General features: G+C 31.9%; 1 protein-coding gene across 3 annotated transcripts in view; it reads left to right on the top strand.

Annotated features, from left to right (window-relative positions):
* LOC149534029 (uncharacterized) overlaps window positions 1-16,025 on the top strand; it is a 66,822-nt gene that overhangs the window by 36,759 nt on the left and 14,038 nt on the right. For 2 of the 3 annotated variants that reach the window (XM_089805398.1, XM_089805397.1), the window contains 2 exons: window positions 1,471-1,624; window positions 8,806-8,922. In XM_089805398.1, the coding sequence (XP_089661524.1) occupies window positions 1,471-1,624; window positions 8,806-8,922 (271 nt within the window). Of the gene's footprint in view, window positions 1-1,470; window positions 1,625-5,293; window positions 5,743-8,805; window positions 8,923-16,025 lie in introns of those variants that run through there. The other variant, XM_089805399.1, reaches the window with a different exon arrangement.

Genomic DNA, 16,025 nt, shown 5'->3' with positions numbered 1-16,025 from the left:
AATGACCCTAATTCACAAAGAGCATCCAACACCCCAAAGAAATGCAAAATACTTAACAAATTTTAGGTAGGACAAGTAGAGTGTTCACAAAAAATTATTGGAACTCTAGGACCACAAATGTATGAACATTTACATATGGATAAAAACATGTGACAAGGATGATAAGGAAGATAGGATACAATCACTATATAAGATCACTTTTTAATCAATATACAATTCAATTAGATAAATTAAACATATCTTATAATTCATTCACTTGAGCTTGCATGTTTATTCTACAAGAATGTTAAACTAGGCTCTCTAAACATTTATCTACCACAAAATAATTGAAAAAAATGTTATAATTTTATGAACATTTGATAAACTACCATCAAGGCATACCAAAAGCAAAAATGGAATACCTAATTATGAGAAGATTTCAAAACAACTCATGCAAATTACAAAGAATTTGTTACATATTTACAATCATAGAATCCAACAACCCTAGTTATAAATGTTATATAAATTGGATGAAGTAAAAAGTTACAATAGAAATGGAGTCCTTGTATTACACACAATCATAGGCTACTCCAAAGGACATGCAACTCCCCAATAGTGATTTAATATCACCCAACCATTTGAAACCCTTAGGCCAATCCTATTTCCTTGGAGATAGATAATTAGGTACCAATGCACTCATGCAAAACAAGGATACTATGTAAGCACACATGCTAGATAGACAACATATACCAAAAAAACTTGTATGTATGATGTACAAATATCTATCGACACAATGAAGTGGTCTCAATAGATCTTAGATTCACAATTTGATAAACTTTAAGACAAGGGTCACTAACATAAATCTAGAAGCCCCATTAAAATATCATGACAACTATGTAGACTATTGATCATTATTATCTACAAGGATTTTAGTTGACGATATCCATCTACTTCAAGTAGTTGTGACATGTCCTTCATAACCATGTCCAATTTGTCAAAAGGCAATCATGTTTTGGTATAGTTATCTTGTTTATTCATGTCATTTATTTATCCTCATCCATTTTGTTTTTTCTCTTGATTAAACTCTCATCTCTATCCATGAACCCCTTTTGAACCCAAAAATACAGTGGGAGGCCACTCCTTTACTATTTAGCCCTATTTTAATTTGTCCAAACATAACAAAAGAACATTTAAGTCATGACATAAAAATTGAAATGGAGGGTCATGACACTTGACCCTTTGATTTAGAATCACAATTAGACAAGAAGAATTTATATATCACAAAATAAAAACACTATAAATTTTGAATGAACAAAAAATCAATGCAAAAATTCATGAAACCTTGGCCCAATCATGCATAATCATAATCAAATAGGGGGACTAAATATCTCATGAAATAAAATACAATCTTATAATATGGTAGAAATAATTTGCATGTTTGACTTTGGTGTTGGTACAAAATAAGATCGTAAACTATTGTCGTGTTTGCAGGTTCTTCAATTGATCTTGGTGATTTGATATATGAACCACCAAGAAATGGGCCAACAATATGGGAAATTGGTATCCCTGATAGGACTGCTAAAGAATTCTACATTCCAGATCCAGTGCCAAAATATGACAACAATTTATTTTCACATAATGAAAGGTAAAATTATCTTTGTTCATTCACTCTCTTTACTCATTCATTTGAGGAGCTCGTGTGACATTGTAACATGTTTTAGATTATTTATTATTTTTATAATATTTTATGCACTTGCTTCTACTTGTATGCGGATTATTTTTTAATATGGTAGTTAGAATGCTTCATTCTATATGTACATAGTGAAAGATAATCTTCACTCTTTGATTTGACTATCCTATGTGCTATTCAGTGTAAGAGGGGCACCAAGTCTTTTACTTTTAGTTAAATTTCATAATATTCATTGTACATGTTTTCATTTGCATGAGAGAGTATTTTTAAGATTGTAGTCTACAAATCTAGGAGCATTATGACCTTCCTTATCTTCAGAAATGCAAGGGCCTACTAGCTACATCATGTTTAGTATCCATAAATTTCCTTGTAATAGATATTTAACATTTTACCTCCCTATTTTCTTTACACAATAAACATAACTTTACACAATGAATAGTTTACAAGATGGAAATTTGTGAGCACAATACTTGGAATAAAGGACTTACTTAAGCCTATTCACCATCATACTTGACTTTCTCTGAAAATGAATAAACAATTTGAGATAACTACATTGATTTTAGCCTATGCAATGTTCCTTACAACACATTAGAATAATACAAGCAAACAAAAGTATTTCTTATCAAAACATTAAGCATCATATGGAAGAATTTTCACCAACTATACCATAGGAACATAACTCACTCACTTACCCCAATAAAAAGTGATTCAACATGCTGTCATATTTTTCCTTCCAATGAATAGTGTTTTCCAAAGAATGAGGTGAAATGAGTTTTAATCCGATACAAAATATCACAAAAAATAATAATTTTGTGACTAAAGATCAAATTTTGGTATTCCATAAATTTTTTACATTTTTTTCCTATTTTCTAGTCAAAGCATTGGGCTTTCTAGTTTTTTTTGTGATTTCGATAATATGTGTTTCTACTTATTGTCCTAAAGCAATTTTCTCAAAAAAATATTTATATCTTGGTTTGTTGAATTATTCAAAAGACTTTTCTATTAGGAGCTATCCTATTATAGACTTGGTGAGTTTAGTGTAACCCATATTTGATCTAAAAAGAGAATAAATTATCTAAAAATGACCAAATTAGGTCAATACAAGTCATGATGAAAAAAAATTAGAATAGAAAATTACTAGAAGAATCCTAGGAAACTAAACAATCAAGAAAAAAAAATATGTGACTTAAATTACTATAAGAATAAAATTATATTGATGCCCATGAATGAAAAAGATTAGGTCAAAGGGTTATAAACAAAACAACTACTACAATACCAAAGCACCAAGGAAAAATTTATTGTAGACTTAAATCAAATACAAAATGGCAAAACAAAGCAAGGCATACAAGGAAATAGATAATCATGAATAAACCTAAAATTGTAACCTTGAGACAAAAAAATAAATAAATCTAAGTACAAGGAGGAGCATGAAAAATTATAAGAGAAAAAACAGTGGTAATAGGAAGTGAGACCATTAGGTGTATTTACTATAGAAAGCCTTCTAGGATCTAGCAACATTAGCAACTACTATTGGAGTATTAATGCTAAATTTAACAATGCTTGTTGGATAGAGTCTAGGGTTAAGTGGGTCAAGATGAATTAATATTAGGAGGAAATGATTTCAAAAAAAAAATTCCCTATCAAACAAGGCCAGAGAACAACTGGAGTAGAAAATAAACTGGTAATCTTAGCATGCCTCCAAGATCTAAGTTGTAAATGCGGAAAGCTAGATGACATCCAACATCAAGAGGATATCAAGCCTTGATCATTTTATGAGAGTTGAGGCACTTAGAAGCCTTAGCAACACTAAAATAATATGAGAAATGTCTCATCAATTTTCACCTTATTTGATTGTATTGAGAGTATCCAAAAGGCACTAAATGATTAGAAATGAGTCTTGGACTTGACAAGGATAAACTAGCTTAGGACTTAGTAAGGCTAAACCAACTCAAGACTTGGCAAGGATGAGCCAAATTAGGACTTGAAAAAAATTCAACAAGACTAGCTAAAACTTGGTAGGACTCGACAAAAAGAAAGTTTCTAGGAGTTTTACCTTAGATGAGTTTCATGCACCCCTAGGACTCGACCAAGGTCACTCAACTAAGAAAATGTTAAGAGTCAGTGAGACTTGGCAAGTCTAGGAACTATTCTTAAATGAATCTACAAGAAGTTAAAATAAGGAAGTAATAAGTTTTGTAGTTTCTAGGCCTTCATGAAGATAGATATGCCAAAGTGTGGTGACATTAAGAATAAAATGAGGCAAGCATCTCTGATCAAGGTTGCAGAAGCATTTTAGATCTACCAAAATCTCCATACAAACAATGGTACCCACACATATAAAGTAGACAAGACACTACAAAAATAAAATCCTCCCAAATTTCCACTCCTAGAAAGAACAATATGACACACTTTTAAATTGATAAAAAATAGTGCTTAGTCTCAACTTATAATTTTTGTGAATACACATTCATCAACTAAGGGGAATCCATAAACCATAAGAACAATGATATTGAAGATGGTTTGGTCCAACTATGTTCCCATTTACAACATGTCAAAAGTATTGGAAGCCAATTTGAGGATGAAAAAATTCAAAGGGAGGTTCAAGCGATCTAGATGTGTCAACAATAAATATATTCTATAATGGATTGATTGCTCACCTCTTTTCCAAAAAGAGATGAGGAGGGAAACCTCTAGATTGAAAGAGGATGAAACCTCTCCAAAGAAATGTCAATAGACTAGAAAATAAAAGTGACCTTGAAAACCAAGAACACCAATGCTTGGAGGACCCAAGGAGAATCTCCAAAGAGCAAGGAAATGTTAGAAAAGGATGAAGCATAATCACTTATATATTAAAACCTATATAAAAACTAGGTGAATTTGAAGATATTCTTTAGGAAAATGAGTTGAGGTGGAAATTTTGGTTTAGATGGCACATAAAGGGACCATCTATTTTCACTAAATCACATGTTAAAACTTAATGGTTTGAACCCTCCCAATCCACACCTAATTAGTAAACCCCAAGCAAGGATCTCAAACCTCTACATTGTTTAGTACCATGGTTATTCATTGCATTAAAAATCATTTGTTCAAAGAGATATCTTGGAAATGTACCAAAAATCATGGACATTCTAGAATGGAGAATAGGGTGTACCCATACAAATACAAGACTTACAAGCTAGTTGCCTCGAAAGAAAAGAACCAATGACTTGAATTCTCAATAAGCATAAGATGGTGCAAGATCATTTGGACCTTCTGTGTATTCCTGCTAAAAGTTGTTGCTAATCTGGCTGAATGTCTATATGTTCTCTTTGTTGCAATTTCTTGGTTCTCTTTATTGTTGCAAGAAATATAATTGGATATTATCATTTAAAACTTCATGTCTACTTGCTCTTAATGGGATAGTTCTGCAAGCATAGCCTATGAACTGCATTGACCTTTGGCAACTATTATGATAGCAACAACTATACTATTGAGCATTTTAAAGAATGCTAGGTAATATTCTAAATGTTGACTATGAAGTTGGTATAGAAAATAATATTTATGACCTACAATTATCTACAACTAATATTAGTTGAGGTTGAGTATAGTTGTTGGCATCTGATCATATTGACCCAATGATTTTAGGTATGCAGATGACTATACTATACATGATAAAAAGTGGTGAAAAAGATGGGTTACTTTTGGTGGAATTATAAGCCAAGAATCCTGCTAAGGTAGATTGAAAATAAAAAAAGATAGAGGTAACGTTGAAGGTAAATAGTGATATTATCAATTATGGCGTTGAAAGAACAAGGGTTGTTAGAAAAAAAAATTGAGGATGATGTTATTTGTTAACAGTGTAGTACATAAAATAAGGGTACCAAATTTTGGTGACCTTGTATGCTGGTTAAGTGCGAATAAATGTAGTTGTAACTAGATTTTTTTTGGTGACCTTGTATGCTGGTTAAGTGCGAATAAATGTAGTTGTAACTAGATTTTTGGATCACAACTTGTAATTAGAACTTGAGTTTTGAATACTTTTATGTTATGTTGATCTTGGTTGCTCAAATGAAACACAAGTCATGAGTTAATTATATTCCTTCTTTATGTTAGAAGAGATTGTGTGTGAAGAGTTACTTGAAATGTGACCTTTCACTTAGTTTTTCTTTGACTGCATTAGAAGTTATGGGTTTGCATTGGGACCCCAATGTATCATAAATGAAATGTGGAAAGATCTTATCTGGATTTTATTTACATTAGTAGAGTTGTCTACCTTATTTAAAGGACCAAAAATGGGGTTATTTAAAGTCCTTAAGAATATCTCCAATATGTTAGCAAAAACCCTACCAATAAAAAAAAAAGATTTCTTCCAATAGGAATTACTTTGAAACCCTGCCATTATTAATGAAATGGACAACAATGCATTGCTAAACTAGTGATTGAGGAGGAAATCAAGTTTTTGAACTTACAATAAATCATCAATTAGAAGACACTCAACTAATTTAAATATAATAAAGCTTACTCTTATCCTAAAGGCTAACGGAGCTACAAAAGTGGAACAATACAACTTGATAGCCAATGCAGCATGTCATGTTAATTTCTGCCAAGATTACTAGCTTTAAGGATAAAGCATCACTTTGTTGAGCTGAGAGTGAACATACTCAATTATTCCACCTAGAAAAAAATTACAAACAATATTATCACACTAAAGGATATAATCTATACTAGGAAATTGAATAATGCCCCAATTTGTGATCAAGCTAAATATCCCCAAATCCTTTCATAGAATCAGTTCATAACCAATGAATAAAAGTTGAAACTCTTTGGGCATTTTGTTTCAATAAAGTGGAAATGAAATGGCTAAATAGTTGCATATGGACAAAGTTTCCATTGATGGGGAAATGAGACAATCTATCACCTTCTCTACAAGACTCCAACATGAGATCCTTTGAGTACCTGTCCATTTATACTAAGATCATAGAATCTATATATAGCTTTCTCTATAGAGCTCCAACTAGGAGATCCCTTGAGCCCCTCATCGGAGAATTTGTGTAAAGCCTTGTATCAAGCCAAGGAACAAATGAAACATAATGACATGCCAACAATTGGAGAAGGAATCAAATACTAAAATTGATTCATGAATTTGAATGCTCGGCCATGGACCTCATGGAAATATGCTAATCAATGTATCATAAATGAAATGTGGAAAGATCTTATCTTGATTTTTTTACATTAGTAGAGCTATCTACCTTATTTAAAGGACCAAAACTAGGGTTACATTTAAAGTACTTGAGAATATCTCCAAGATGTCAGCAAAAACCCTACCAATAAAAAAACAAGATTTCTTCCAATAGGAATTACTTTGGCACCCTGACATTATCAATTAAATGGACAACAATGCACTACTAAACTAGTGATTGAGGAGGAAATCAAGTTTTTGAACTTACAATAAATCATCAATTAGAAGACACTCAACTAATTTAAATATACTAACGCTTACTCTTATCCTAAAGGCTACCTGAGCTACAAAAGTGCAACAATACAACTTGATAGCCAATGCAACATGTCTTGTTAATTTCTGCCAAGATTAATGGCTTTAAGCATAAAGCATCACTTTGTTGAGCCGAGAGTGGACACACTCAATTATTCCACCTAGAAAAGAATTACAAACAATATTATCACACTAAAGGATCTAATCTATTCTAGGAAATTGAAAAATGCCCCAATTTGTGATCAAGCTCAATATCCCCAAATCCTTTCATAGAATTAGTCCATAACCAATGAATAAAATTTGAAACTCTTTGGGCATTTTGTTTCAATAAATTAGAAATGAAATGGCTAAATAGTTGCATATGCACAAAGTTTTCATTGATGGGGAAATGAGACAATCTATCACCTTCCCTACAAGACTCCAACCAGGAGATCCTTTGAGTCCTTGTCCATTTATACTAAGATCAGAGAATCTATATATAGCTTTCTCTATAGAGCTCCAACTGGGAGATCCCTTGAACCCCTCATAGGAGAATATATGTGAAGCCTTGTATCAAGCCAAGCAACAAATGAAACATAATGGCATGCCAACAATTGGAGAAGGAATCAAATACTAAAATTGATTCATTCTTGTAAACTCGGCTTGAGTTTAAGACCCACCTTGATATCTCTAAATCCTTAGATCAATGTAACCAACAATTCATAAGCATTAAACTATGGTTTTTTTTTTTTTGTTTCAATCAGTCAACAATCAAGTGGATAGACTATTGCACCTACACTCCCACCTACATAGCTATGCTTAATGGAGAAGCAGGACAATTTTTGCTTTCTTTGAAGAACTCAAAAAAGGATATTTCTAGGCCCATATCCATTTATAATAATGTGGGAGAAACTATGTAGAACAATTCCTCAAACTAATGAACAATACAACACACAAAAATTAAAAGAGGAATCAACCACAATAAACCATAAATTTTCTAATAATACTCTCTTGTTCACTACTCTATTCTTGAAACTTCTAAAGAGATCAAACATCTTGATCAAATTCTACAAATTTATAAAATAGATGTACAAAACCAATACAAAAAATTCTATTATTAGTTTACACAATAAGATGCAAATGGGGATATATAGAATACACCATTAAAAGATACAAATGTAGAGCCAATTTGGGTTGATAGGAGATGTTGTCACATATGTGCACAATATCTCCACCAAACTAGAAAAATACAAGTCAGGTGATGCAAGCACAACTTGTGTAAGGAAATTTATCCATTGATCTAAAAAAGACCAAGACACATGATGCAAGTACAGTTGACCTAAGAAAACTTATCCTATACTAAAGACATTATGTGCAATAGAATAATTAACAAAATATAGAAAAATAAAATAATGCCATAATAGGAATTCACTGATAGATGGATTTCTCTCTCCCAAGAAGCTTACTAAATTTTATGGCCTAATATGAGGTGTTATTTTGAGCAGATTGTTCAACTGATTAGTTACTAAAGCAATTAGATTCTTACAATTAATGTGGCAATATTAGACATAATATCTTATCTAGGTCTTATTGCATTTCTTTAACTGTTGATACTTATTACATTCTTACTTAAAGTTGCATGAGACATGTTTAGCACTGATATTATTTATGGATTTTCTTTACAAAGGTTCCGCCAATATGGACTTTGGAATAGATATACAGATGAGTATCCTAGAAGTGATCTGGTATACACTGTGGGAGTTAGTAACTATTCAAAAGATTGGTATTTTGCTCATGTCACAAGGTATCATTATTTATCCTTCTCCTCAATGTAATAATTAAATGATTGAATTCTTGTTGAGAGTTATTAGATATAGACTTTTTGTCACTTTTAAATTATTTTCTTTGCATTGCTCAATCTATAATCAAATATACTATATGACTTATAATATAATGATAACATTGAGCCAATCTCTTTATTTAAATATAGCCTCTAGAAAACTTCCACATCTCTTGAGTTAGAAATCCAATTCTTTGTTAGCAAAGAGAATTTTAAAGTCAAATGTTATCTACAAGAATGTATTCACAAATGTTGGATCTCATGTGTACCTAGAGATAGTTTTCACAACATTATTAAATTTAGAAAATATGCAGTGGTCCATGGGGGCATGTCCCCTACATCTTTGGGGGCCATCTCCATCCCAAGTATGTTCTAGTTGTGGTGGACACCTTGGGGAAATTTCTCAAGTGTCCCTAGAATATATCTTCTTTTTGAAGATGTCCATAATTGAAGGGGATGTCATGAAAACACCCAAGGGATAGTCAACCATCCTAAAGGCACATGGGGGGCATCTAAGACATCTCCAAATGTTTGAGGGATAAGCCCCACCTCTAGCCTGCAAGGGAACAAAACATTCCCTCACACCCCCTCAATCATTGGATTTTCTAACATCTAACACCTTGTGAAAATTATTGTTGTTGCCCCTCAAACTTATGGGTTGTTAAGTTGAGTCCAAGTCATGAAAATTTCCTTTTCGTCATTATGTTTTACATTTTTTGACATTTACAGTGCAAAATTGTGCCTTTGGACATTTTGGTGTATGCAAAAATATTTTTTATCATATACACATTGATTGTTGAACATGAATTATTGAAGCAATTAAGTGGTACTATTATTTTATTTTTACTCTCATCCCTCATGAACTTTAATTGTCATGTTTTATTGAGTACTTTTGAATCTTTGATATTATAATGTATATGTCAATAATGTTACATTTGCAATGTTATCAATTTTATCATATGAATAATTGGAATTTTCCTATATGTTTCCTTGTATGAATGTATGTATGTATCTTTTTGTGTGTCTATATCTATATAATGGCCCAAAATGATCACATCTTTGAGATGCATCCTACCATCCCCACATCCTAGAAACTTAGCAAAACATAAAAAATATGTGCACCATTTTTCAACATAACTCATGGTTGACAAGTGGATCACAACCTAGTCACATAGGAGAACATTTTTAGAAAAGAACTATGCATAATGGTTCACCATTATACATGAGCTAATAAATCCTCCTAATAGATCCAAAACTTAACAAGCTTAAGTGATAGCTCACATATAAACATTTTTAATCTTGCAAAGGAAATGGATTTTTTCATAGAAAAAACTTCAAAATAGAAATAGAGATCTAGGATAGGAAGATCAAATTTCTTATTAAGATAACTCCTTATTACCTTGATGCTCCTCTTTCTCTTCCTTTATATATCTTATAGAATGGCTATTAGAATCATGTTTATACAGTAGCTTAGGATGTGAACTATAATAAATTAAAGTGGATGTGAAGTGGTTGGGATGTCCCACATCATGCAAGCACTTGTGAAAGAGATATTGATGTATCTTTCTAGATGGTAGATGCACATGTTTATTCAATGTACATGTCCAAAATACTTAATCTTACACAGGGAATATTACCCTACATGAACTTAACATAAAAGGTGAATTCACACAAAAAAAATTTAAAAATTTAGATTGGACAATGCCAAGAAAGGAATTATATTTAATGAACAAGATGCAAAAAGGTAGTTATTAGAAGACTTTAGGCTATATGTCTATAGGTGTAGAATTGATGAAAGGTAAAGGAACAAAATCTTACCAGGATACTTAATTAATGTAGGAAAGTTAAAATAATGTGGGAACTTTAGCAATAATGGGAGAGTGAATTATATGCCCATACTCCTATTCCACTGAGAAAAAAAATAGTTGCTTCCAAACTAGTCACAAATGAGCTAGCAAACTATATTATTAAAGTATTATTTACCTAAAAAGGAGAATATAGGCATAATAACCCAAGTTTTTTTAGAGTTTATTAAAATTATTTGTGGAAGCAACTTAAGAAATGAGCTACTTATATCCAATAATAGTGCCAATGGACTTAAAAGACAAATTATATAAACATTATACAAAAAAGGATAAGGACAAAACTAACCATCAGGACTAGTCTTTTCCTTGTTATTTGAGGGAAAAGGGGAAACATTCTCTTCCTCATCCTCCTAAAATTCCATCCCCTCTTCCTCCATAAATATCCCAGCTTTTGAAGTGTTAGCCAACTGCTTTGTGGGGAAATTAGGGATTTTAAAACTCGTGTGGGGGTGACAGGGTGCGGAGTGGAGGCACACAAATCCTCCTTTATTTACCAACCCTCCTCAACCCCAATAGATGTATCCTCCCCATCATCACCAACAACCACAAAAAATTTAGGGATCCTATCAAGAGACAAAGCATGGAAGTTCTCAAAAATTAACAAAATTAAACTTTTGTAAAAAAAACCAAATTTTAGGGTTCTTCCTTTGGTCTTTTCTATTGGAGCTAAGTATAGAGAGAGAATAGTAAGGAAAGGAGATCAGAGCCCTATACCTGAAATGATGAAAAATCACAAAATGACATCCATGAACCCTAGTGTATCTCTCATCTAGGGTAAAATACTCCATGATTGGCTTAAAAACTTCTCTCCATAAAAGTTTAATCTTATTTATTCATAGTAAGAATTATTACCTTTCACCAACATGTAAGAATTATTTAAAAAATCTCATACCTTTTGTGGAAATGCTAGTAACCTCAACAATGAGGTTCTCATGGATCACAACCTCCTTGCCAAATAGGCATTGTCATCCTTTGTTCACCAACCCTCCTCAACCCTAGTAGACTTATCCTCCCTGTCATCATTAACAACTACAAAAACTTTGGGAGGTCTATCAAGAGCTAAAACATGGAAGTGCTCAAAAATTAACAAAACTATACCTTGGTCAAAAAATGGATTTTTAGGGTTCTTCCTATGGTCTTCTCTATTGGAGCGAAGAGAAGAGAGAAAATAGTAAGGAAATGAGATCATATCCATATGCTTGAAATGATTCAACATCACAAAATGATATCCATGAACCCTAGTGTATCTCACATCTAGGGTAAAATACGCCATGATTGGCTTAAAAACTTATTTCCATAAAAAAATAATCTTATCTGGTTCATAGTAAGAATTATTACCTTTCACTAGCATATCTTTTTTTCCCTCTATCTTAGGGAGCCTTCTCACTACATTATTAAAACCTTTCTATCTTTAAAATATGTCATACCCTTCATGGAAATGTTAGTAACCTCAACAATGTGGTTCTCATCAATCACAACCTCCCTACCAAATAGGCAATGTTTCATTCTATTGTCCTCAATTTTGGTTGCACAAAATTGGGGCAACCTTACTAAATTTTCTTATGGATTCATAGGCGCATTCCTCTAAGTTTTAATGTATTAATAAAGTATTATAAATACAATTCCTTATCCCTTAATTGAACTCAATGTTTCTCTATCTTGCATCTTTTTCTAAGGTTCGTCGAGTTGAATCCTAAATTGTTTGCTAGTAAGAATTTTTCTTCTTTGACTGCAAATGCTCAATTTTTGGCAATCCTTTACATCCTTTTTCTTCATTTTTGTGTGTTGTAAATAGTTTTTGGTCTTGTTTTTTCCATAGGTGAATAACCCTTGGAATTTCGCTCAAGTTTATAAGTTAAAAGAAGGGTTTTTTAGGACAACTACATATCTTGATTAAAAAACTTCATAAAAGTAGTTCTTTTCTTAGTGAAAGCATGATATAAAATCATATTTAATATTTAAAGTGAATTTTGTGGCGCATTTTAAAATTTCAACTCATTCTGAGTTGATTTGACTATAGTTTTTTTATGTTTTATGAAAGTAGCCTATTTCAAGACTATTTTTCATGTTACTTTATTAAAAGCCATAGTTAGATATTCAATTTAATTGCATAAGAAACTTCAATTTACTTAAGTGGGGTTTTTATTACATATTGCATATATCCACATGCAAATGACTATATGAAAACCCACTTCCAATAATTTTAAGTCCCAACATCATTAACGTGCAATTTTTCAATGCCATAACACATTTTAATGTGTTAAGTGGGTTTTTAATATGCATTTGCATATTTAAAACTTATTAAATCAATGTAAGTGGCAAATTCTAACCCATTTGCATATGTTTTTGCATATATAAGTTCATTTTAATGTTTTAATGGATTTAACTGGAGTTTTTCAAACCTATTACATTTGCATTTATAAAATTGCTACTTACATGTTATCATAACATGCAAATACATGTTTTAAGTGAGTTTTCACTTAAGTAAACCAAAAGTAGCATTTTTGGACCCAATTGCATATGTTTTTCGTAAAAGAAAACCCATTTCTATAAGCCAAAACTAGAAGTGGTAAATTTTGACCCCATTACGTGTCTTTTAAATGCTAAAAGAATATGTATATGCATTGAAGAATCTCATTTTTCACTTAAAGATCATAAGTGGTGATTTTGCATGCAATAACAACTAGTTTTAAACATGTTTTTCACTTCTAAAAATGTGTTTAAGAAAGAGTGGCAATTTTAGACCCATTTGCATATCTACATAGGGCTTCTACAAACCTATTTTTATGGCTTATAGTGCATTAAATCAAAGTGGCAATTATTCCAGCCATTGCATATATTTTGAACATGCAAATGCAACCAAAAAGTGCATTTTACTTCATAATATGAGGCTTTTTGATCAAACACCATAAAGTGGCAATTTTTAGCTCAAAAAAAAATGTTTATGGCTCTCAAAACTTCACTTTTTTGTGTGTTTCTCACTAGAAATAGATTTTATAGCCTTCAAATGCTCATATTTTGAGTGATACATGGTCATTTTCACCTAAATCACCCAAAGAACACATTGGGCTACTCAAAAAGGGATTTTTTTGAGTGTTTTCCTCATTTCTCAACCCATCTAGGGCATGTTTTTGCTAAAAAATGCTCTAGTTTTGAGCAATTTGCACCAATAAAATAGCAAGTGTTTGGATCAAGGTAACTTTGAAAGCATTTCTTGTCCTTCCTAGCTTGCATTCAAGTCTTTTAAATCACTTGTTATGCTTTGGATGCCATTTTCCAAGCTCTTTGCATTTTGCACATTGCTTGGTCTAAACGGTTGCTAAAATGATGCAAATTTTTACTCTAACTTCCTACACTTGGCAAGCTACAAATTTTGACTCATCGTTTGAAAGAATTGAGTCAAGATTTGAAGTCTATTTAACAATTCATCTTGCAACCTTTCTAAATCCAAGAAATCTCTTTTGCATTTTCAGATTTTTCAACAGTGTTTAAAATAATTTCTTCTCTTGGCTCTCGATAAAAGGGTATGATTCCTTGTTAGTTTCATTAAGGTTTTTGTTGTATATATTTCTTATGTTGTGTATTCAAGTCTCATCATTTCCATTTTCATTTTTGCATTTTTTTTGTATATGTCAAGTTGCTTCTTCTAATCTTCTGTCTATTTCTATAAGTTGCATGTGCAAAGTCTCACTTACTTGCATATGCAGTTGGGGTAAAAATCCCATTCTAAGTAAAAGGAAAGTTCTTTATTTCCCCTCATGTGAATGCAAGTATAAATCCCACCATCATTCATTTTGTAAACCTCTATATGGCTGCCCTATGGTTGAAAAAGAATTTCTCACATGCTTGTTGGATATGTAATATGACTTACACCTATTAAAAGCACATTATGTTTCCATTCCACTATGTTTTAATAATCATTTATACATTTTAGAGCTTTCTGTTTGCATGTGTAATGCACCCAAAAAAGCTTGGTTTTGGTTTTTCTACTCATTTTTGAGTCATTTTGAACTTAACCCATTTGCTCATTCGGTCTTTGCAATCATCCCATACACTTTCCCTATTCATACTTTTCCTAAATCCATGTTTTTACACATCAAAAGAGAGAAATGGACCCATCTATGCTTGAAAGAACATATGTTGGTATTTCTGGAAACTCAATAATGACAACATGTATAACCCCAAATATGTAAAGAAAGAGGAACACAAAGCAAGAGTGATCACATAATGGAGCTTACAATGAGATGAGAGAATGATTGAATGCATAAAATGTTTTCAAAATGGAGATGAAAAGAAACAAATGTCCTTTTCAAGAGACAATCACCATTACACTATAGAGCAAGCAAGGATGCAGGTTCATGTTCTAGTTCAAGACCTTCCACAAAACCCAAGCACACCGACCATTGAGCATCTTATAGAAACTTAGAGACAGAAAAAGGATGATGTAATAAAAGTTGTGTCTTGTCAAGAACTTGGATTATTTTCATCATTTATCATGTATTTGTAATTGACATATTACATGTAATGGAAAAATAAGATGTAATTGCATGTGATAATATCACATGCAAAGTTGTTAAATGCAACCAAGTTGCAATCACATTAGGCATGCAACTTTGAATAAGTCAAATTAGTTTTCCAGAAGTTTGTTAGAGAATAAGTCAAGGTGGTTAAAGATTTCCTCTTTTTCCTCCACCTTTCTCTCTCCTCTTTTCCTATATAAAGGGGAGAGCTCATTGTAATTAATAATCTTTTGAAAAGGCAATAAAATTTCGCAATTTGTACTGTGCACTCTAATAAAACTTTGTGCTTGGATGTAAATCAGATTGCTATCAACAAAAGAGGCAACTTGCTTTTAACATTTGTGTTGATTTAAGGTGTTATGTGATGACATTTTTTGGATTTTGATTGTAAGTTTTGGAGCTTTGATCAAGAGGGATTTGAATTTAATCGTGTAGACTTTGAGCTATCTATTGCATTTAGAGCCAATTTACACTTTTTAAGACTTTGTTCTATAGGAGGAAAAATTGTAATAGATAGTAAAGGCTGAAATTACTTATAGTTGAAGACTTTGAGCTTCAGTTGTAAGTATTTTTTAGTAAATTTGAGAGTATCTAGTAAGAGACTTCATGCCTTACTATTTATTCTGCTTGAATCCTTATTCGAGACAAATGCAGGAGATTTTGGGTTTTGTTTTTGTTCCAC

Source organism: Cupressus sempervirens, chromosome 10 (assembly GCF_028749045.1).
Source record: "Cupressus sempervirens isolate cs-2001-9-10 chromosome 10, ASM2874904v1, whole genome shotgun sequence".
In the NCBI taxonomy this organism is placed as follows: domain Eukaryota; kingdom Viridiplantae; phylum Streptophyta; class Pinopsida; order Cupressales; family Cupressaceae; genus Cupressus; species Cupressus sempervirens.
The sequence above is the reverse complement of the archived record's forward strand: the minus strand, read 5'-3'. Positions and strand labels throughout refer to the sequence as shown.